At 36.5% G+C, this 24,519-nt stretch overlaps 1 protein-coding gene across 2 annotated transcripts in view; it reads left to right on the forward strand.

The window, feature by feature from the left end:
• TEX15 (testis expressed 15) overlaps positions 1 to 18,483 on the forward strand; it is a 79,703-nt gene extending 61,220 nt beyond the window's left edge. For both annotated transcript variants that reach the window (XM_010838807.1, XM_010838808.1), the window contains 4 exons: positions 380 to 7,731; positions 8,775 to 8,833; positions 12,319 to 12,644; positions 16,230 to 18,483. In XM_010838807.1, coding sequence (XP_010837109.1) covers positions 380 to 7,731; positions 8,775 to 8,833; positions 12,319 to 12,644; positions 16,230 to 16,267 — 7,775 coding nt within the window. In that variant the 3' untranslated portion in view covers positions 16,268 to 18,483. The remainder of the gene's footprint in view (positions 1 to 379; positions 7,732 to 8,774; positions 8,834 to 12,318; positions 12,645 to 16,229) is intronic.
• The last annotated feature ends 6,036 nt before the right edge of the window (positions 18,484 to 24,519 follow it).

Genomic DNA, 24,519 nt, shown 5'->3' on the forward strand with positions numbered 1-24,519 from the left:
TCATATATAGACTCTATTATAGAATATCTGCTTGTAGGAAACTAAGAGAAGAAAGACCTAGTCTCTGATAAAAGTATGTTTTTAATTCCTGTTTAATTTTTCTATTTCTTAGTGTTTGTCAGAATTCAAATTTTTATGGCAAAGACATGTTGGTAAGGGGCCTAAAAGACAGAATTTCATGCTACATCATTTATTGGTCAGTTACTCATCCTCTTCTCTTCTTGCTTTTTCTGCTGAGAACATACTTTAATCATCATTAGATTATTTGATAGACTTTTTAGTCAGTGCCACTCATGACATGGTTTACTTGCATTAATAGAGTTGCCTGTAGGAATACTTTTTCTTCCTACTTTTCCTTACTTTCTTATTATTTCCACAGAAAGAACATGCTCTCTGAATAACTGTACAGTGGCCAAAAGAATTGGAAAAGGAAAAGATGCTACTGTCATCTTTGAGCATTTCAGGAAACCTATAGATCCATTTGTTCAGGAAAACTGTTTATGCGATGCGTCAAATTCAGAGATAAATCCTTCCAACTCAGATATTTCTAATTGCTATGGAAATACGCAAAATGGAAACATTTCTGTACTTGAAACATGCAGTGGACATATGGAGTACAATTCAGCAGAATGCAGAGACACTTCTCAATTACTTGCATGTGATTCAGGCTATTCATTTATTCCCAGTAATACCGGAGAAAGTGTTAATAATGGTGACCTCCTAAATCTGACATATCTTAAAGCTATTTTAAGTAGTCTTGCTGCTGCTTTTCCCCTTCATAACAATACTGACTCAAGCACAGTAATCACTTCAAAACTCATCAAAGACCCAAGACTGATGAAGAGAGAAGAAAGCATGGGAAAACATAATACTGTTACAGGTTTAAGTGAGATGTTGCCATTTGAGAAGAGTTTAGATTTTGTTAATTCAGAAATAAACTTGTCATCTATGCCAACTGATCCTGCCTCCACATCTGAAGGCGTGCCTGGTGATCAGACTGTTACTAATTGTTTGGATGCCTCTTGCTTCAGAATTTCTTTGGATGATTCACAAACCCAGGCTCACAACCTGGGCTCTAAGACCTCTGATTGTACAGCTCCCAATACAATTACCATGGCAGGACAATGTGAGAACCAGGATGATTTTTCCTTCCCAATGTTTTTGTCAAATGTAGTTTCAGAAGTTGAAATCCAAAAACACGAGGAAGAAAAAGCTCAGAGATCCCAGCAGAGAGACACCATCCCATTTTTAACTGACGAAAGCAGTGAGTCACATGACTCTTATGAATCAGTGAATATTTGTACAGACAAGTACAGTGGTCCCATCTCTCCAGAATCACAGTTTTCTAATTTTAAAACTGTATATGAGACTGGTCACCAAATGTCTACACTTTTTCCACTCCAAAGTAAAGAAAGCATACATGAGTACGTTCAGAATACTGGGAAGATAAGGAACTTCACCAAGCCGGAAGACAATGCCAAACATGAAGGAAAGCAACGTTTGTGGAAAGGAAATGATCGTTCTTTTACTAATGAAAGAATAGGTAATTACATTTCTTTGAACCAAGACAACAAAGAGGATGAGAGTCTTGATTATTTGCAGGAAAATTGTGATCAAATATTAATTACTCAAGGGTTAGAAAAACCAAAATCTTTGCCATTTACCACAGAAGAGAAGTATGAGCTAGGTCACCTAGCATTGGAAATACAAAACAATCTTACTCCAAGAGTAGAGAGACTTCCACAGAAGCCTCCTAAAAACTCTCTAGAGTATAAAGATAACACTCATACAGATTTTGCCATTTCTCAAAAACTAATGGAGCTGAAATTGGAAAAACCAGATCAAAGCTGTGTTAACATTACAGCTGATGCTTTCCAGGAAGCAGAAGACATTCCCCAGACCACACAACTGCCAGCTGTTACTTCATGTCATGATATTAAAACAGCTCATGATGCAAATTGCAGCATAGCTAGAGAACATATATGTGTTCAAAGGAGAAATGAATATGATCCAGTGTCCCTAGAAAACATTCAAAGAGACCGCAAAGAAACTCCTCTATTTAACAATAAAGGTCAGCATCATACTCAGTTCTATATTGCACAGTTGAACAATGATGTGCACCGGAATACTGATTTCAGAGAACAAAGTGATAATGATAAAGAAAGCCAGAATGAGGCTGAAATGGAGAACATTGCTTCATCTGTAGAAAACAACATAGGGAATATATATGGAGATGAGAAGCAGAGTTTTCAGACACACAAAACAAAATTTTTTACCAACATAGGTGAAAGGAGGGTGAATAAAGATGACAATAGCATTGAAATTCTGAGTTCTGAAGAATTTTCTACTGCTTTTAAGTTAACTACTGGAAAAAAACGTATATGCCCTGAGTCTACATCATTAGAAAATGAAGATCCCATTACCGCCATAAAAGAAAAAGATATTCAGCATACTGAAAGGACTGGAGAGCATTTGACTTCCACAGCATTTCTTCAAATTGCAAGTTCTTCGGTACGTGTAGCGTCACGTGCTGCAGTTGAGATAGCCGATGCTGCAATGCCTGTGGTATGCACAAATCCTGAAGATCACCAAAGAGGCCAGTTTAAAGAAACTTGTTCTGATTTTGGTTTGTTAAGCAAACTTGAGGTTTCTGCTTCTGAAATAAATACAGATAAAAATCGATTCCACAACTCATTTTATCAAACAGTAAGTGCCAACTCAGTTCTTCAAAGCTTCAAATTGGATAATGAGACTGAAGTAGGATCAGAAGAGAGTGATGATGCTTTTCCTGTGAGTATTCCACAGGATGCTTATAGCCATGGAAATGTACTTTATGAAGAATTCGAGGACTCCTATGAGGCTCTAAAGTCTCGCATCGATTGGGAAGGTCTGTTGGGAAGCAGTAATGGGGAGATGGAAGTTTTGAAAAGCACCACAAGAGGTGAGAATCAGGACCAGCATTGCTCTGAGGAACACAGTTGTGCTTCTTCCTCTACACAAAATTATGAACCAGAGCTCGTCCAACCAATTTTACTTCCTGATCTGCAAGTTACAATTACTAATACATTTGTGAAAGGATTCAGTCCTACTGTTGAGTCCCTTGCATCGAAAGATGATTTCTGCAAATATGTAACTGAAGCCACAAAATCAGAAATAAATGAGGAGGAAGAAGTTCTAGAATTTGAAATTCATTCTCAGTGTTCTGCTAAAAATTCATATCATCCCTCTGAAAGTGAATTTGGTAATATAAGGCAAGAATCTGGACTAGCAAGTAAATCTGAAACCTCACTTTCTTTGGACTTGAGTCATAATATGCATGTGAATCACATGTCTGAAAAACAAAACAGACCTTTGCTAACTGAACCTTCTGATGTCACAACAGTAAACAAGGAAAACAGATGTTCCCTGACAGAGTCAAAAACCAGTGGTGCTGATACTAGAAGTAAGAAGGAGACAGAATCAAGAATTGGCAAGAGAAAGCCCTGTACACCTTTCAGGGACCAGAACATACCAGATAAAAATTTAAGACATCACGAAATTTGTGAGAAGAGGAGGAAGCTAACAAGTCAAGACTCATTGGAATGTTTTTTTTCGTTATCCCAAGAACGAATTAAAACCTTTTCACAGTCAGAAAAACACATTGGGAGTGTCCTGGATATTCTAAATAGAGAAGCATCTTTGTGCAAAAGCCAATGTCTTTCCAGAAAACTTGACAGAGCCATTCTTCACTTAAAAGATGCTCACAGAAGAGTTTACATGTCTTTGCAGCTGATAACTGAAGTGGGAGAAAACGGAGGGGGCCCTTTACCAAGAGCATATGCAGTAATATGCAGTAGTTTCTGGGAAAGTTGTGACCTTCAAGGTTATAGTTCTGTGTCTGAAAGAGGGTATTATTCCACTAAACATTTTCTGTCAAAAAGAAAATACAATATACCTGGAGAGAATAGAGCTTTGGGATTTGAAGTTGATAAATCATTAACTCATGTATCAAAGTACAACTTTTATAAAACAAATAGAGAGAGACTCACAGAGTGCCTTTCTGAAAATGTGTCCGGTGTCTCCAGTAGTCACACAACAATTCACATGAGAGAATATTGTGATCAAGTGTGTCCAGAATCACAGTTGGCCCTGTGCTCCATGTCTCAAAGTACAAGTCAGTCAGCTTATACTAACAGCAGTGTGAGAAATCCCAAATCATCAGAACTTCAGCCCTTTTCTAGAAAAACTGGATGTCTCTTTTCCCCAGACTGCCCAGATGAGAAACTCACTAAAAAAGAAAATGAAACTGATAGAGAGTTTTCATCTAACATTAGTAAATATGAAAAACTTGAGAACCATTCAGCACTTGATAATAATCAGTATACAACAAAAGTAAACAATTCTGAGGCTAAAGAAATAATAAGTAAAAGGAATTTGATGTCTTTAAGTTGCATAGAAGAAAACAACATAAGTTTTAGTGTGGACCAAAATTATGATGCAACTTGTATAGCCCACCCAAAAGTGGAAACTAACACAGTTATTTCCATCTTAGAATCAAAGGTGAAGCATTTTTTCAACATTGATACCTACAAACCAAATAACCTTATTTTATCTGGTTATAAAGGAAACCTGGAGGTAAATTTTCCCATAGAAAAATGGACAACTCCTAAGGAGATCTCCAAACCAGGAATTATTACAGGAAACTTCCTTATGGATCCATTAAGTCAAACTCTGATAACAAGCAAAAAGTCTAACAGTATTCCTCAATTGTTATCAGCCGCTCCAGCAACAGACAGTGAGGGAGAATCTCCAAAGTCTTCCATGGCTAAACAGAGCATTACTGCTGTAGATTTTCCAGCAGTGTCTACCATTGCACCACACTGTCTGCAAGGATGTGGTGGAAACGAACTTCAAAAGACAGAATATTGCTCTTCAAGTAAATGCGTTCATATCGATGGGGATGAAACAAATGTTGAGAATTCTGAGGTGACTGTCACATCAGAAACCGAAGAAAGTAAAGACAGTGAGAGGAAGAAAGTATTTCCCGATGATAGTTTTCTGGTCGTAAAAGATAACGTAAAGGGCTCTTCTTCCCAAGAAGGTATTGCAGAGAAAGACGTTCAGGACGGAAAAATGTGGAAAGATAAACAAGCAGAAAAAAGAAAGGATTCAGTTCACATGAACGTGACTGAAGGATCAAGTGTTAAGACTGAGTACAAAGATCAAAAGAATAAGATATTAGAAGGCTCCTCCTGCTTAAGTGAGAAAACGATGAAAAACAACTTGATTGATTCTCGTGTAAAGATTAAAAAGGCTACTGAGGCAGTCTCTTTGAGAAACATTGCTTCTAATCAGCGTAACAAAAGAAAGAAAAAGGAGGGAAAAGTTAGCCATGACCTTCAGTGTGACTCCTCATTACCTTCAGAAGTAGCCTGTGACTCCAAACCAGGTATTACAGGGAGGAATCGTATGCCTCATCTGTGTGGCCAGTCTGAACCCTCCAAAGTCTCTCCTCCTCTGAAGAAGAAGTCTACATCATACATGAATGAATTCAAAGAAAAACATTGTCCAAGTAATAATTTGGCTCCTACAGTTAAGCTCACTCAAATTTTGAGGAGGGCAGATGAAACGTCATCTGTACAGATTCTGCAGGAAGAAAGTGAAGTTTGTCAAAATATTCTTCCTTTGTTTGTTGAGGCTTTTGAAAGAAGACAAAAATGTTCATTTAAACAAATCTTGATTTCAAGAGACCTGTTGGTAGAAGAAAACCTGTGGCGTAACTGCAAACACAGATTAAAACCGTGTGCTATTGACTCCTTGGTAGAACTCCAGATGATGATGGAAACTATTCAATTCATTGAAAACAAAAAAAGGCTCCTGGGAGGTGAACCAACATTCCGGAGCTTGCTCTGGTATGATGAGACACTGTACAGCGAGCTGCTTGGCAGACCGCGTGGATTTCAGCAACAATCCAGTTTCTATCCGGCTTTTCAATGCAGATTAAAATATAATGCCTTCTCTGAGCTGCAGAGCTATCATGATCAATTAATCGAACTGTTTGAAGAAACCAAAAGGGGAAACAATTCATACTACGCATACTTAAAATACAAGCGACAAATTGATGAATGTGAAGCAGTAATGAAGCAGTGTTCAGATTGCTTTGACTTTTCTCTTTCTGTGCCATTTACCTATGGAGTTAACTTTGGAGATAATTTAGGAGACCTAGAAACCTTGAGGAAAAGTACATTAAGCCTGATCAGTATGTATGGGGACTATCCCCAAATTGATTCCTGTCCAGGAAAACAAGACCATCTGTGGATTATCTTAGAAATGATCTCCTCAAAAGTTAATTTTATCAAGAGCAATGAGGCAGTAAATATTAAAATAGCTCTTTATGGTCTGGAACATATCTTTTTTGATGCTTCAAAAAGTCTTGTTTGGAAAGAAAAGAGACAGTCTTTCTGCAAAAAATACTCAGAAAGGAACAAAGAAATGGTACTTAGAATGAATCGATGTGCAGTTTCTAAGTTGCAGAAGATATATGATACATTGTCTAAAGATTTAAGCAGTGAACAAATTTCTACTATTGGACTTGAGGAGAATTCAGTGATTGCTTCCAGAGAGTCCAATGCTGTAGTAAACAAAGCAACAATTAGCATGGAAAACTCTAGGCTTAATGGTACTTTGCTTTCACATCCAGATATCTGTTGTGTTAGTGAAATACTGGATCAAGCTGAATTTGCAGATGTGAAAAAATTACAGGAACTCACTTTGAGATGTACTGATGACTTAGAAATTTTAAAAAAATATTTTCAGTTGCTGCAAGAAGAAAACACAGATGATATTTTTATCACCGAAGAAAATAGTTTGTACATGATGAAAAACTACAGCCATAAGGCAGTAATTTTAAAACCTGAGGCCACTGAAACCTATATTGAAATCGTCATGCTCTCAGAAACAATTCACTTTCTTAAAAACTCAGTGGCAAAGAAACTAGACAAGCAGAGGTTTCGAAGTATGCTTTGGTTTGATTTGTCACTTCTTCCTGAACTGGTTCACTGCCAAGAAAAAATGACTTCTTTCTCATTTCTAAAAGGTAATCCAACAGATTGTCTTTGGAAGGTGATAGAGACTTCTATTTCTGAGCTTAAGAAAGATCTGGATATTATCTACAAATATAATGAAGCTGTTAACTGCTCCTATGCTGTTCGTTTGCTGTCAAGAGAACTTGAAGAACTTTCAGAAATAAAAAACCTTCTTATGAAGTCGGAGTATTCCATTTCCACATACATCAACTTTGTGCCATGTATAGCATCCATAAATTATGGAAGCACTGTGACAGAATTAGAATACAACTACAGTCAGTTTTCCACACTGCTTGGAAGTATAACAGCCACCCCTCGGAAGGATTTAGGGAAAATGGTCCATATTACGAAAGTCATGAAAACGATTGAACATATGAAGATAATATGTGTTAAAAATGCTCAGTTAACCATTTCTTTTATCCTTTGCCAAATGCTGCACAACAGAAAGACTTCCCAACCAAAGAGAAAGAAAAATGCGAATAGTCATATAAAATGTAGGAAGAATATCAAAAAATCCAGTACCTGTGGGAAGGTGCCTTTAGTTTCAGAGTACACAATTAAAAATGTTTCAAATTCCTCTAAAAAACGACCTATCACTGTAGACAAATGTGGAGACTCTCAGGAACAAGAGAAACATACTGCTGTTCCCAGTTGTAAAAAACAAAAGGTAATGAATGTTTTAAAGTGAGTTTTGTAAGTCTAAGAGAGCGAACTTGTTGAAGCAAACAAGTATGTAGTTTACAGAATTGTAAATATTGAGAATACTTTAAATGTTGCCTTGCAAAATGAATTTACTAATTAACCTTTTAGATTAAACCATTCATATTATCTGTAAAATGATATGAATGACTGTGTATATGAGAGATGCCTTAACAAATGTCTACCTTTAAACTTACAAATTAATTTTTTATTAGAAAACGCTTCTTGGAAGGTTGTGAATTTTAATAATTGCTTAAGAGAAAGTCTATATTATGAGTGAGCTGTACTGAGTGAGTGACTAAGTATTTACTGAATAGCTTCTGTACAACAAGGCTATAATTAATGTTATAAATATTAAAAATTGACAGTGAAGTCTATGTTCTTGACCATTATCACCCACACAGAGAAACAGTAGCAATATTTTAAAATATTTAATTATGAAGGAGTTAGAAGTTGTCATACATAAGTACATTTTGTTTAACAAAATTTATACAGCATTTATTAAATAGTTGGCAATGTTGTAATGACTGTACAAACATTAACTGTTTTTATTCTTCACAAAGTGCTTTTTTCATGTTTTTTCAATGATTTAAAGGAGAGAGGTTCTAAATATAGTTATAAGTAGTAAGTCACCGGGTCTTAGGAAAAAAGTACTGTTTTACAGAATAAGAAAAATCCACACTTGACTGACATTACATACCGTGGGGCTGGGTGACTGGCTTACTGAGAAGGAGATAAACACAGAGTAGGCTTCCTACTTGTTGTAAGACGTGGGTAAAGAGAACGTTGCTAATTGCTTTTTTACAAAATTTTTCCAAACATTTTTCAAATATGAGACGTTCAACAGAGTCACTTATTTTTAAAGGAGAGGATCATTAATGAAGGTAGTTTCAGATGGTGCCTTTTAGAGGATGACAGAACAAGCAATTGCAGATGTCTGATAAATAAAATAATTAATATATTGTACTTTAAACCATCAACAATGTAGGTTTTTGTATTTTTTAAACATAGGTTAGCATGAAACATGTCACAGAAATCAAAAGAGAAAAGTCAACATTCAAGCATGCAAGGTAGGAGTTGCCATCAGCCCTGTTTGATGAAAAATTGAATAAAATTGAGCATGTATTATGGAGCAATACTTGAACATTTACTTACTACCTCTTTGGGGTTTACATGTAACTTCAAGGACAAGAGTGTGCTAAGGAGGGGGGAGGTTGTTTCAGTCTCTTCGTTTGAGTTTCATTATGCGTCAAAAGGGGTGTCCCATGAAAGGTGTTTTTACAGTGATTTAAAGGGTAAGGAGTGTCTAAGTTCAGTTAAGAGTGATAAGGCAGCTAGAGCTTAGAAAAGAGTGATGCTTTACAGAGTAAGAAAGTAAAAGTCATATTTGACAGACATTATTTAATGAATTGATGGGGCTTCATGACTGGCTTAGTAAAAAGAACATCAGAATGGGACAAGTGATCAAATTGAGTTTTTTAAACTTGTGAATTTCACAGACCTGTCAAATTTCAAGACTGGTTTAAAAGATACAAATTGCCAAGTTATATTACTGAGAACTTAAGTCAAACATACACATATTATACTACTGTTCCATGAAAGGATTGTATTAACACCACAGTACAGAAAGAACATGACTTCAAAATGCTAGATCTTTAAATACTTTTTTAATTCGTTATTTTTAGTAAAAACAAACTGCATTATTTACATTTTTCTAATTTTGACATGAAGTAGCACCACTGGACTTGTTGACCATTTCTTGTTTCATTCAACTCTGTAAGATTTTCAATTTATGACAAGCTGCATTTTTCCCATTTTTTTCCATCCTATGAAGGAAAATGAATAATAGGAACGAAAAAAGATAAGCATGTCATCTGTCTCGTTTGGTTTTGCCTCTCTAAATACAATCTTTTATTTACTCCATTTCTAGAATCTTCTACCTGGCACAGATGACTCTGTGAATAATCATGAAGTGGCATTAAGATGAATAGGCTCTCAGAGGCCCTTCCCTGGTGATCCAGTGGCTAAAGACCCTGTGCTCCTAATCCAGGGGGCCTGGGTTTGACTCCTGGTCAGGGAACTAGATCCCGCATGCCACAACTAAGACCTGGTACAGCCAAATAATTAATTTTTAAAAAATGAATAGGCTATCAGAAGGATAACAGAAACCAGTTCTGTAACCATCTCAGTTTTGTTACTAAGTATAAGTAGGTACTTGCTATTCAAAAAATCAAACTCTGCCTCCCTTGGCAGGGGAATGAATTCTAATATAAAGTCAATATAGGGTGTCATTGTCCTAGAAGAACATTCTCTAAGAGTGTGCCTTAGATGCATGGGTGGTTCAGTGGTAGAAATCTTGCCTGCCACGCGGAAGGCCTGGGTTCACGTCCCAGCCCGTGCAGCCACAGCATCCCCTTTACTGCTCTTGTGGCTCAGCTGGTAAAGAATCCACCTGCAATGAGGGAGACCTGGGTTCGATCCTTGGGTTGGGAAGATCCCCTGGAGAAGGGAAAGGCTACCCACTCCAGTATTCTGGCCTGGAGAATTCCATGGACTGTATAATCCATGGTGTCACAAAGAGTCGGACACGACTGAGTGACTTTCACTGCACTAAAAGGACAGATCATACAGGCAACTGTCAGTCTGTAAGGTTGAGACGTCACTGAAACATCATTGGAAATGTGATAAAATCAAAATTGCACTTTGTGGAAACTGTCAAATATTATATTGATGACAATGCAGGTTGTCATTCAAGTGCCTTTTAAGGAGGCTAAGGAGGCTGAACTAAGTAAAATAAAAAACTAAGTAAAATAAGGGCTTTTAGTTTCATGAGTGGGATATACAAATTCCAGGCCAAAGATGAATTTGTCTTGACTGTGCAAGAATGGTCACCTTTATCTTTCAACTTGTTCTTTTCCACTTGTAATTCAAAGAATTGGTTGAGACACCAAAAATTATAATTACCTTGGGGACCTATTGGACTCTTTTGTTCTGGACATTCCATAATGAATGCTTCCTTCAGACTTCATTGAGACTGTCTCATTTAGATAGGAATGCCAAGGATGTTCAGTTGGCAAGAAATTTTGGAAGTCTGCTTCTCCTATTCTTGACCTTAAACAGACAAAATACCTCAGTCATTTGTGAAAACAGAAGATAATCTTTGAGCAGGGAGTCACAGCTGATGGTTTCACCAGCTCTGTGTATCACTAGGCTGGAGGTATATGAATTAGAAACTACTGCAAAAAAATTAAAATCAGGAAATGTCTGAAGCATAAAATAATTTATTACAATATTGACAGCACTCTATATTTTCAGATGTATTGGAAAAATATTTGAAATGTGGAATGTATCACCTTCAACATGAAAAGTAGCTAAATTCAAATCAAGGGAGTAAAACTGGGGAAGTGTTTCTTGTATAGTGCCAATACAAAGAGAAAAATGTGAAATCTTAAGAATTCTTCTCCCAAGTAAAATTTTCAACTGTGTCTTTATATTGAAATTTTGTGACTGTATGTTTACAGTTGTTTGTATGTATGTATGACACGTAACAACCCACTCCAGTGTTCTTGCCTGGAGAATCCCATGGACGGAGAAGCCTGGTAGGCTGCAGTCCACGGGGTCGCACAGAGTCGGACACGACTGAAGCGACTGAGCAGCAGCAGCAGCAGCAGGACACGTAACAGGACTCTGAGGTCTCATTCTGAAAGTGAAAATGAAGTAGGACCGGATTCATCTGGCAGTCTGAAAAGAAGCCACATCTCTCCAAAACAAGTTGAAACTCAAAGATCAGTACCTTTAATGAACCTGAAAGATTCAGAAGATGAAAAAGATTTAACTAATATTTCATTTGCTACTTCAGAAGATTTCACCAGACAACAAGGGAACTTAAGTAGCACAAAGAAAAGAAATAGAAATCTTAGTGCTGCTCAAACAAAAAGTGAGAAGAAAACTTGCTCTGCTTTGGCAGTTTTTGACCAAAAAAAGTATAGATGACACATTTTCAAAAGACCAGGAGATGCCTCCACAGAAATTTCTTAAAAATCCCCCAGATACTGCAGAGAAATCCTGTCCCTCAGACATAAAACCAGGAACTGATGCTTCTCTGAATGCATCAGAACCTGGTTTTGTTTTGTGAGTGATAGCCATGCCACTTTAGAAATGACTGACTTTGAACCTCAGGATATTGAAATATTAAATTCATCCATTAATTATACATGCACCAGTTCTCCAGAACCCATGCATATCCAGAACAAAATTCCTGTTGTGCAAATAAATAAAGCACGACCTGCAAAAACTGAGTCAAAAGAAAAATACATGAAGGACACATTGAATTTCAGTACTATACCCGTAGAAGCCTGAGAACATCACCCTTAATGTGAATCAAACAGTAGAATACTCTTTGTCTGAACAACAGAATTCAAAAGTCTTAGCTCAGAATGCTGCCACATACTTGAATGAAATTCCACAGTCTACATATACCCCAAAGTGTGACTCTCTCTGGGTGCTCATTTGAAACTTCACATCCTTACTATTCTTGGTGTGTTTATCGTTACAGCAGCAGCGATGGCAGTTCCACTCCCCAGACATACCAGGGAGTAACATTCTATGAAGTACAGCCACCTCCTCCTGGGATGTTGACTGCAGTTACAAGTCATTTTCAGAATACCCCTTCTCATCTTTTGTGCTCTCAATATTTTGGATACTTTGCTGGGGAGCCACAAGCAAATGACTTTGTGCCAGTGAGTGACTATTTCCCACCTCAAATGCCTGTCTACAATTTTCAGCAGCCAGTTTTTTCACAGTATACTCCGCATCAACCATCTACTCCGTACACTTGCTCTCCTGATTTAGATGCGCTTCTAGAAGCTCCTTGGACTTACGGTGAGTTTCACAAGCCTTAATGCTTGCTTTCTAGAGTTTTCACTTTTATCTTTGTACATTTTTGTAAGTGGAATTTACAGCAAGTGGTGAGATAACATTTTTCTGTGAAGGCTTGTAGAATTGTTTAAATATCAGGCAGTTGAATTATGTTGTCAGTGGAAACCTAGTTATCAAAGACTGAGAGGAAAAAATAAGTAATATCACTAAGCTGTTCTTCAATAAAACCCAGCTTCAAGGAATAATAGTTAAGTAAATTATAGTTAATGAAATATGAAGCAACCATTGAAGGGTTTGTAAAAGTTTCTGGTGACAGTTTTCAAAACTGTATCATATAAATTTACTTATGTAAATAAACGGTTAGAAATACTGAAATGAAATACACTAATAGTTTAACTTGTCTCACTGAGTGATAAAATTTCGGGTTTGTGGAGAGTGTTCTTTATTTCCTAGGTTTCCTATTGTGAACATACATTTTTTGATAAATGGAGGAAAAAATAGAGTAAAAAGAAGGTAGAAAAGGGAACTTCAATCAGATATATGGTATTCTAATATAATATCGTGGCCTACGTGAATGGAAGTTAATTGAAGTGTATTGGTAGAGCAACTTGGTAGATTGCCACTGGAACTTGAAATTTTTTTTCTGAAACAGTTCTGCTTGTAGAATATAGTTTTAATTAAAATGAAAGGCATATTTACCATAGTTAAAGCAAACTTTGAAAACAATTATTAATAGTTCTGCAAAAACTACAATTATCTATTGGCGCACAGAGTCGGACACGACTGAAGTGACTTAGCAGCAGCAGCATTCTACCATCAGAGGTACAAGGTACTGTATGTAATCATCTCTTAATGTCTTAAACAGGGAAATAAAAGATTTTCTTTTAAAGTGAAAAGTTGTTTCTCAAGGAAAATCATAGTTTTGTAAGTTGTGTGTGTCTTCAGATATAGAAGGTGAAAAATACCACTTGCAAATTAAGACAAAAACTAGTTTTGAAGCTTTGATTTGACTTTTTGCCTCTACTTGGTATTAACTGCAATATAAAAGAAGGAAGAAAATATATTAACACTATCAAGGGTTTGTATTTGTTAAAATAGAGAGTTCAGTAAACATGTTGAGAGACTTCTCTGGTGGTCTAACGGTTAAGACTCTGCCTTCCAATGCAGGGGACGTGGCTTTGATCCCTGGTCAGGAAACTAAGGTCCCACATGCCATGGTGTGTGGCTAAAAATTTAAATAAATAAATTGCTGAATTGTGTTTTTTTAAAAAGTTCTTTCTCAATCCTGGGATCTTTTACAAACTAAAGGAGAAAATTTTATTGAATGGATTATCACTCATTTGTCTGAATAGGGAAAGTTAGGGTAGTTCTGTTTCTAATTAGGAAACCTCATCACAGCAGCACCTATATATTGGAGTTGCCACCAGTGCCCGTTAACCTATAGGACAAAACTCAAATAGGTTAGATTGGAATGCAGGGCCCTTCACAGCCCTGCATACACAGCCTCATTTCCCATCACTTCCACCTCTATATTCAAACCACAGTGAACTGCTTACTGTTCTCTCCTGTGACCATTCCTCTTGTATTTCCATAGTCCTTTTGTGTGCATTTCTCACACAAAAAAAGTGTTATGTGGTGGTGTGATTATCTCTGTATCCTTTGTTCCCATCCCACTCCACCAAGTAAGTTTAAACAGGATTGGAAAGTTTTCACCTAAATCATAGCCTGAAAAAAAACTATAAAGGAGGAGGGAAAGAAGTGGGCGGGGAGGGTATATGACTATGCTTTTTCCTTTTTGCTCAGTTTGATACATTGCTGTTGCTGCTTTAATGATAAACACAGTGTAGTAGACATGGCAAACCTATGAATTAAAAAAGACATTTGAAATGTCAGGAGGAAATCTTTAATGTAGTTGCTGCATAAAGGTTTTCATAGTTTGAACTTTCTTGTGTTCTTAATAATTATTGTGATGCTAAAAAAGCTATCTCTGGAATCAAATCCAGCTTTACTTCTCAAAATTTTTAATTGTTATCACTTTGACTTGTTCATTTGCTAAAGTTGTGTCCAACTCTTTGTGACCCCATGGACTGTAGCCTTCCAGATTCCTCTGTCCTCCACTATCTCTGGAGTTTGCTCAAATGCATGTCCGTTGCATTGGTGATACTGTCTAAGCATCTCATCCTCTGTCATCCCCTTCTTTTCCTGCCCTCAATCTTTCCCAGCACTGGGGTCTTTTCCAATGAGTTGGCTCTTCCCATTGGGTGGCCAAAGTATTGGAGCATCAGCAACAGTCCTTCCGATGAATGTTCAGGGTTGATTTCCTTTTGGTTATATTTGGTTATATTATTATTATATTTGGTTACATGTTTCCTTGGGTTATATTATAGCTCAGTTGGTAAAGAATCCTCCTGGAATGCAGGAGACCCCAGTTTGATTCCTGGATCAGGAAGATCCGCTGGAGAAGGGATAGGCTACCCACTCCAGTACTCTTGGGCTTCCCTAGTAGCTCAGCTGGTAAAGAATCTGCCTGCAATGCAGGAAACCTGGGTTTGATCTCTGGGTTGGGAAGCTCTCCTGGAGAAGGGAAAGGCTACCCACTCCAGTATTCTAGCCTAGAGAATTGCATGGATAGTCCATGGGGTCGCAGAGTCAGACACGACTGAGCGACTTTCACTTGACTTACATTGCTGCTAAGTCGCTTCAGTCATGTCCGACTCTGTGCAACCCCATAGATGGCAGCCCACCAGGCTCCCTCGCCCCTGGGATTCTTCAGGCAAGAACACTGGAGTGGGGTGCCATTGCCTTCTCTGTCACTTATATTATTGTGAAAATAAAAGGAAAAGAAACAATTGCTTACTTATAAATATGTGCCTCTGTGTGCACTCAGTCGTGTCCAACTCTCTATGACCCCATGGACTGTAGCCCACCAGGCTCCTCTGTCGATGGGATTTCCCAGGCGAGAATACTGGAGTGGGTTATCATGCTCTCCTCCAAGGGATCTTCCTGACCCAGAGATCGAACCTGCGTCTCTTGCTTTTCCTTCATTGGCAGGCAGATTCTTTACCTCTGTGCCACCAGGGAAGCACTTATTATCGTATCAAAGAGTAACTCTAAAACAATTAGAAGACAGTAAGCACATCTTTTAGTTTTTGTGAGTGAAAATAATCCATAGAGATCACATCACACTAAAACAAACCGTATCCTTCTTAAGATGTGAGAAGCCCTGTGGCCACTTCCTTGCTGTTGCTCTTGCTGCTTGTACGTAGCACCATAGTGGAACTAAAGGGAGAGCTGAGAGAGCCCTTGTGCAAGACAAGTTACATCCTTTATTCCACTTAATTCTCACAAGATACATGAGAGAGATACAGGGATGTTATTGCCCTTTTACAGATGAGGAAGCTACTCTTTGGAGAGGATTAAATATTGTAGTTTTGTCAAGATCCCACAGCTAGTGAAGGGCAGATGTGCAGTCCGAACTCTGATTTCTTTGGCTATAACTTAACTGGATTCTTTCCGCTTTCCTATTAAACATGCCGTCTGTCTGCATCATTAACTCATCTCAAATCCTCATGCTTTTTTTTCTTCCAGGTCCATGCCATCAAGAACCCTTTGAGCCAGGACATTGAGAATTGTCTTCTGTCTACTAAAATAAAGGGGGTTTAACAAGTTTATCTAAGTATTTTTTTACTTATGTATTTTTTATTTTTAACATTTAAAAATATGTCAATTAGTAAGAAATTATAAACATTACAAACTTGATAAAATATTTAAATGCAATAGTATATCATATAATGCAATAAGAAATCAACCTCTGACATCTAAATGCCAAAAGAATTTCCATTTAATTTTGTGAACTGCATACTAGGCTATTTTCAGTACTCATCTAGCCTTCAGAACCAATAACTATATTGTGAAATTTATTTTTTGAGATGTTGCTATTAGAGCTGTTAAAATTATATAAAGAATCTCTTTGGGATTATGCTAATGGAATAAGGAGAGTAAATGTAACATTTAATATGATTAAGGGTAAGTAATAGTAGTAATTCTTGAAAACAAGATTTTTGTCTCTGATATTTTTTGATACAAATTTATGGTAGTGTTGTGCCATATGACTTAAGCATTTTTTTTTTTTACTTAGATCAGTCATTAGACCAATAATTTTATAATTTTTGAAACTTCATATAATTTATCTAATATGAGAAATACCTTTAATTTCAATATTTTCTAATTTTAACTGGCATAATATATTTTAACAGAGAAGGAGGTTTGCATATTTTCAGTGTTTGTCCTTGAGTAGAGACTTTAAAAATCTTTATGTTTGAAGCAGTTTTAGATCATGATATTGAAATTTAAAGCACATTAACACCTTCTTCCAGAAGAGCCCTTTCTACCAGATTCTTTTTTATTTGTATTTTATAATTGAAATGGCTCTTCTAGTGATTTTATAGCAAATAATGGGGATAATGTCTTTAGCTTGTGCCATTAGTTGAGTTATATTTCAGTAGTTAAATAATGCAACACAAGTTTTTTAATGGTGTGATCATAGATTTTTTTTTTCCTTTTCAACATTCCACGAAAGTATTTGAGTAATAATTGTCGTTAAACAACAGGGCTTAGTGTGTTCAGCAAGTGCTCTGCCCGCCAACAACCATTCCCTGTCTCTGTAAGATCCAAGTCAGAAAGATCCCTCACAACTGGATAGACTTTCCCAAGTCTGAAGGTCAAAGCATTAGTCGCCCAATTGCGTCCAACTCTTTGCTACCCCATGGACACCAGGCTACTGTCTGTGGAATTCACCAGGCAAGAATACTTGCAGTGGGTAGCCATTCAATTCTCCAGGGGCTCTTCCCCACCCAGGGATCAAACCCAGGTCTCCTACATTGTAGGCAGATTCTTTACTATCTGAGCCACCAGGTAAGCCCCTTCCCAAGTCTAGTGGGCCCTAAAATGTGGTAAAGAGATTTGCATTGGCTAAATCTAAATAACTAGCAAAGCTAAAGTGTTTTTTCAACTTTTTTTTTTTTTTGGCAACTTTTTTATGTTAGCTAACTTTTTATGTTATCTAGTATAGGTATCCAAAGAGAGTGTGATTCAGCCAAATTTATTGTAGAGTAGCTAATTTTTCAATTTAGAAAAACACTAAGATCTTCCAGGGTAAGTCTCATTAGTCACATTAACCAAATAAGATGGAATTCAGAGTATTTCAGGGTTCTTCTTTAACAAATAGATTTTAAAAGGGGAAAGTCAAGCAAAGAACTGCAACTGAAACAGGAATTAGAAAAATACTCTAGAACTAAAGTAGTACAAAAATAACATAAATGTTTTGCCCAGATAATTGATATATTTGGAAAAATTCTGTAAAAATCAGAACTCCTGAAAAGGTATTAAAGCAGTAATATCAGCTGTTTTTCAAAGAATGACTTTGCTTTTCCCATTTGTTTAATGTTTGGTTAGGGAAAGATGTTGCAGATTTATTATTAAAATTTTTTCTATTAGGTTAATCAAAAATTCAGTATTCTGATTAAAGATACTTTCTTTAAACAACTCGCAGATTTTGTTGAATATTGGCTTTGTGATATTTTTATTTCGTGAGTTTTAATTTCTTGCAAAAAATGTAATGGAAAAAACCTTATAAACATTGAGTTACATTTTAAAACCTGCACTTTGAAACAGAACATGAAAAAATGAAGCATTTCTTCCTCTCAAGTTTGTGTTTTGGCTCTAAAAATAAAAATAGAACAAATTAAAGTTTGAGCAAGCATTATTAATAAAAAACTGCTTGTCTGTAAATATTATTGTCTTGGAACTTGAAGAATTATATGAATAAACTGAATTCCTTCTAGTCCTTCTAGTTTCATGTTTTTTTTTTTTCCGTTTTGTGTTTCTTGACTAATACGGAAATATATGGATGATCTTTGGTTTGTACATACGCTCATTGCAAGAAGAAGAGCCCACAGATTGCTGACCTAAGTAGATTCAATAAGCTTCTACTCCAGCTGCTTCTGCCTTCACCTCCTCCTTCCCTTTCCCGACTCTGACAAACTTCCTTCCTGCCCGGAGTTCACAGGACCAGCCCCAGTCCCTGCCCTCTCGCAGGGACTCACTCCATGAGTGAGTGACTCTCACTCCAGTCAAGACAGCCAAGTATCAATAAATATATAAGTAATTTATTTCACATTGTGAGAATTGACACGTACAAAATAAAGTAATGCAGTAGAGCCTGACTGCATGACCCATAGGCTGAGATATTCAGGGGGGCCTCTGATGAGGTAATCAAATTAACTTCATATATTTTAATTCTGTCACTGTGCCTTCTGTTAATATTTCTAGTATAAAAGTGCTTCTAAAACTTGAATTCTGAATCCAGCCAAATGTAAGGCTATACTTTCATTTCTCTGATGAGAGAATTCCTCAAAAAAATTTTTTGGTAAACTAAAATATATAAACTTTTAGCGATATGTATGTTTAAATGTCAATTGTGTGTTATATTAAAATGCATTAACTCATAAACAGATGTATTCAAGTCCTCTTATGCATATTTGGGACTTCCCTGGTGACTCAGACAGTAAAGCGTCTGCCTACAATGCGGAAGACCCAGGTTCAGTCTCTGGGTCGGGAAGATCTCCTGAAGAAGGAAATGGCAACCCACTCTAGTATTCTTGCCTGGAAAATGCCATGGATGGAGGAGCCTGGTGGGCTACAGTCCATGGGGTTGCAAAGAGTCAGACATGACTGAATGACTTCATTTTCACTTTTTATGCACATTTGACATCACCAGATCCTTTTGGAGCCCTATTACAGAGCTTTCCAAAGCATATCATCCTCACTTCTAAATTCTTTGAGATACATGCTTTTTAAACCTGGGTATGTATCTAAAATTGCTTTTGGTTGAGGTCATTTCAAGTTAATTTCCTTCCCAAAGACCTTCCTTAAAGTAATGGTTGAAGACTTCAAAATAAAGTAACCCTCCATATTTTTCTCAATGGGAATAATTTTAGGAGAATTGACTTGCATTCAAGTATATGTGGTATTTTAGAGCTATTAAATTTTTTTACAGGCATAGTTTGATTTCAGTTCTTACCATATTGATATTGCTTGAGTAGTGTGATTAACTCCCAGTTATCAATGTAGTTTGAAAAAAAGCAGTATGGAGGAAGAAAATTAAATTATTTTTATAAGACAAGCATTCCTTAAATTAGATCTGATGGACACAGTTCTAAGAGGAGTGACTGCAGATTCTTAGCAGAGCTAATGAAGAGAAACTGGAAAGTAAAGTGTTGATTAGTAATGCAATGTGGGAAGAAGATTTAAAAGAACTCATTAGATAGAGATTAAGATAGGAAAATTTTGTGATGATATAAATTTTACTCATTCCTTGAAGTATAAGATCTGTTGTCTGCTTTATTGTTAGCATCATAATTCTGAATCTTTTAACCGTTAAAGAAAACTGAACTGAACTGGTATTTATAAGAAGTCTCCTTTAAAATACCCTGTGGAACCCTTAAAACACACTGCATTCTTACTTGTCACAGGAAACTGCATTTATCTTAGGATTTATAAGTCTATACTTAAGTCTATTTTCCTTGGTTAGGTAAGAATAATTTAGATCTATGACAGATTCATTTCTTTTTCTTAAATGTGAGAATCTATGTTTTGACCTGATATAGTCAGTTGAGCATGTTTGGTTATTTGAAGGTTATTTGTTCAGTCAGCAATTATTGAACATCTGATTTGTGCCTAAAGTATGTTGTTTTGCTTGTGTGCATGCATCAGCTAATCTTTATATAGCCCCATACAGGCAAATGTTATTCCCTTATTTTATAAATGCATTCATGCAGAAGGCCCTTCAAGATATTTTGCCCCTAGAGTCATCTTAGTGAACATCAGTTAATAGTCTTCAGTATTGTTGGTTTGAAAAGAATATAAGACGTATCTCAGTGCTATTTGCTTTCTAATTCCAGTCATCAGCTTGTTAACCTGATACATATAATCCCTTGAAAATTTTGAATACACAGTGTGCAAAGAGCAATACAGTAACTTGAGATTTTTCATACTTGATTAAGAAACAATTGCTCTATGTGCATACAAATCTAGTCCCTTGGCAAAGATCATTTTAGTTATACTGAGAAGTGAATTATTTTTCATATTGAGAGTTATGCTAAATCAAGTAACTAATAACTCCCAACCAAGGTGTTTACAACTACATCTGAATATTAATGAAAACAATTTCCTCAAAATTGGCTGTGTTCCCACTTTTCTTTTCAAATGTTATCCTGAAGATTATCCTCCAGTAAGCTTTGGTGAAAGGCAGACTCTCTACTTTCCATCCCCCGCTCCTTGTTTTCAAAACTAACCCAAGATCGTTCACTTTTGTGACAGTTTCTTAAAGATACACCCACCCTCTTAACCTTTCTTACAGGTTAGTCATAAAAATGTTTCAGATATGTCATCTATTGAAAATGAACACAGAACCTGCTGAGTCAGCTAGGTTTCTTTTGTGGTCTTCCACTTGGTGGAATTTTTCAGGGCAAAATATTAGGACAGACTAAAGACTAATTTTATTGCCTGGCTTTCTGGGTTCTTGACCCAGGAACCTGCAATAATGAAAAAAATTTTCATACAGCCTCTACTGGTATCCATCAAATGACAAAGTAAAAATAATCTGTTAATGAATGATACTTCATCATGAGTGTCTCTTTTGGATCAAACCCTCCCAGCACATCAATGTGTTCACCAGCTTGGAAGCTCCACAGAGATTGAGTGACCGGAGTTTTTATTGGAATTTAATTACATGCTGCTGCTGAGTCACTTCAGTCATGTCCGACTCTGTGCAACCCCATAGACGGCAGCCCACCAGGCTCCCCCGTCCCTGGGATTCTCCAGGCAAGAACACTGGAGTGGGTTGCCATTTCCTTCTCTAATGCATGAAAGTGAAAAGGGAAAGTGAAGTCACTCAGTCGTGTCCGACTCTTCACGACCCCATGGACTGCAGCCCACCAGGCTCCTCCGTCCACGGGATTTTCCAGGCAAGAGTACTGGAGTGGAGTGCCATCACCTTCTCCGTTAATTACATGAACATGTGTAATTACATCCTTGGTCACACAGATGAGTTCAGTCCCCAGCCCTATGCCCTCCCCTAAGGTCAGGCTGGCCCAAAGTTGGCTGGCCTGACATGGGGTTGATCTTCCTGGTGACCAGACCCCATCCTGAGTCACCTCATCAGTATAACAGATACTCCCCTCACTCCAAATATGAAGGATTTTGGCCACTGTGTGGCAGGTGGTGGTTTAGTTGCTAAGTCTGGTCTGACTTTTGTGACCCCACAGACTGCAGCCTGCCAGGCTCCTCTGTCCATAGAATTTTCCAGTTAGAATACTGAAGTGGGTTCCAGGAACCAGGGACAACGGCCAGATATATTCTTTATTATAGCATTGCTGCTTATAAAAAACATAAATGGAGAGATGAACCTTATACTTGAATATTGGACAGAGATTCACCATTTGCCTTGCAGAAAAGAAAACTGATGATAATACTAATAAAGTGACATTAAGGAAAAGTTTCAGAGCAATAATTTATAAAGTTAATATTACTATGAATACATAATACATAAATATATTACACAGAATACTAAAGTGTAGTTCAAAATTGGAAATAAATTTGCAAAATTTTAGAAATCCAGAAGTGGACAAATAGGATTATTATGGGAGGTTTTTCACCTTATTGACCTGTGACAATAGATTGAGTAAAGCCATAGAAAAAATGACAATATATACAAATAGACTCAGAGAAACTTTTGTCATTCTAGCATTTCAGCATTATGATCAATGGGCTTATGTGGAAAAACATGGAGCAATTTCAGGTGATTTAATCTCAGTATCTGTTGACTCAGATTATTGCTGGATACTCCTCTCAAATGTTCTCCATGTTTTTGTTTTATGTATCTCCCCAGAAACAGCTGTCAGAATCTCAAGTGATACATTAAGTGAAATATTTCACTTCTGCCTGTACTTAATGTATTTCCTGTTTTTAATTCTTAGCCACAGTATCTTTCTGTATGGTGCTCACAGTTGCAAACAGAATCACATGTTACTGTCCTCCCCTTTGGTTATCACTTTTTGGTTATTTGTATCCATGTTTCTGTTTGATCACTCTTGAGGTCTTTCTGGTTTCCAGTTTCCAGTAACTCTTAGCCTTCAGATATTAGTTTTCAAAGTGTATCTCAAGCCTAATTTTTAAACAATTTTATTATTTTTAAGTGAATAACCATTTAGTTCTGACATTTACTTCCTAACTTGCCAGTCCATTTTAGCATTTATAAATGTAGCAGGATGTTTCCCAATTACTCACTGGATTTTGGCATCTTCATTTCCTTGAGAGGTCAGGTGAGAACAGCTGTGTGTTTGTAGTACTCTGTTATTCACTTACCATCAGCCATTATCCTTAGTCACAAATGGGTTCTTTTCTGGATCTTACTGAGATTTTTAAATTTTTTTCAAAATTTAAAATTTAAGTTATTTTATAGTTATAAAATGACTTTGTACTCATTGTAAAAATTTCACCAATACAGTAGAGAATTCCAATACAGTAGAGAATAAAAATCTGACAAAACCTCTACATCTCTTGCAAGAAATAGCACCTATTCTTATTTAGAGGAATATCCTTCTATTTTCTCTGTGGCATATTTGTATTTGTGTGGTTTTACAGGAATGAGACCGTGCTATTTGGGCAGTCTCTTTTTCACCATTTAATATTATATAGGGACCTTTTAATAGCAATACATACAAGTCAATTTATATTTTGATACCCATCTGGAATTCCAACAAATCTATTCATTGGCTGTTAACCAAACCCTGATTTCAGATACTGGAAAGGAGAGTGCTTGAAATTAAGGGGTGATACATCCCTGCTCCAGACCTAGGGAATTATTAGCAAATGAATAATACAGTCATAGTAATATAGTTTTAGAAAAAAATGAAAAAAGCAGAAACGTGAATTAAAAATACACTGAGATACCATTTCTCGCCTATCATATTGGTTCTGATTCAAAGCTGGACCATGTTCTCTGTTGGAGAAGCTGTAGGGGAACAGGCTCTCTTCATACTGCCTGTGGGCATGTATAAACAGGTACAACATCTAAAGACAGTTTTCAATATTTAATGAAACTACATATGCCTTTAATCTCTGACCCAGGAACCTTACTTCCAGGGATTTATCCTGATGGAAACTCTCCACTAAAAATATAAATGTATTACTTGAATTGGAAAATCTTGGAAATTATCAAAATGCCCAAACAAGACATTGATTGAGGAAACTGTTATACTTACCAATGGAAGACCATGAATTTATAAACAGAAAATGAACAATACATAGGAACCATTAAGGAGTGTTTTCTGTGAAATATTTAATATTTTTTACATGAATACATAAAATGTATTACCCATTGCATAAAAAGAGATATATGTGCATATTTTTGCATAAAAGAACACAGTAAAAATGAAAAATAGTGAAGTTGATTACTACAAAGAGTAAAGGAGAAGAGAGTGAAAGGGGTGTAAGAAAAACATTTTCTGAATTCATCTTTTAGTATAAACTTTACTTTGAGAAGTTCCTATAATGTTTTATAGACTGAAAAGAAAATTAAATCAATAAGAATGGGAGTAAAACTATATGCAAGCAGAAATAAATTAGCCATTAAATGACTCCTGTAATCACACTGAAATGAAGAGTGAGGAGAGACCAAACTAAAGTTGAGCACAGCCCTTGGGCCATAAACCCTCATTCTAAGGAAATTTGATTGAATCTAAGATGTCATTGGTTGTAGGTTGGGACTCAATTTCAGAGATGTTAAGCTGCGAGAAAATGGAATCTTGTATGGGAA

This window comes from Bison bison, unplaced genomic scaffold, assembly GCF_000754665.1.
Source record: "Bison bison bison isolate TAMUID 2011002044 unplaced genomic scaffold, Bison_UMD1.0 scf7180017864105, whole genome shotgun sequence".
In the NCBI taxonomy this organism is placed as follows: domain Eukaryota; kingdom Metazoa; phylum Chordata; class Mammalia; order Artiodactyla; family Bovidae; genus Bison; species Bison bison.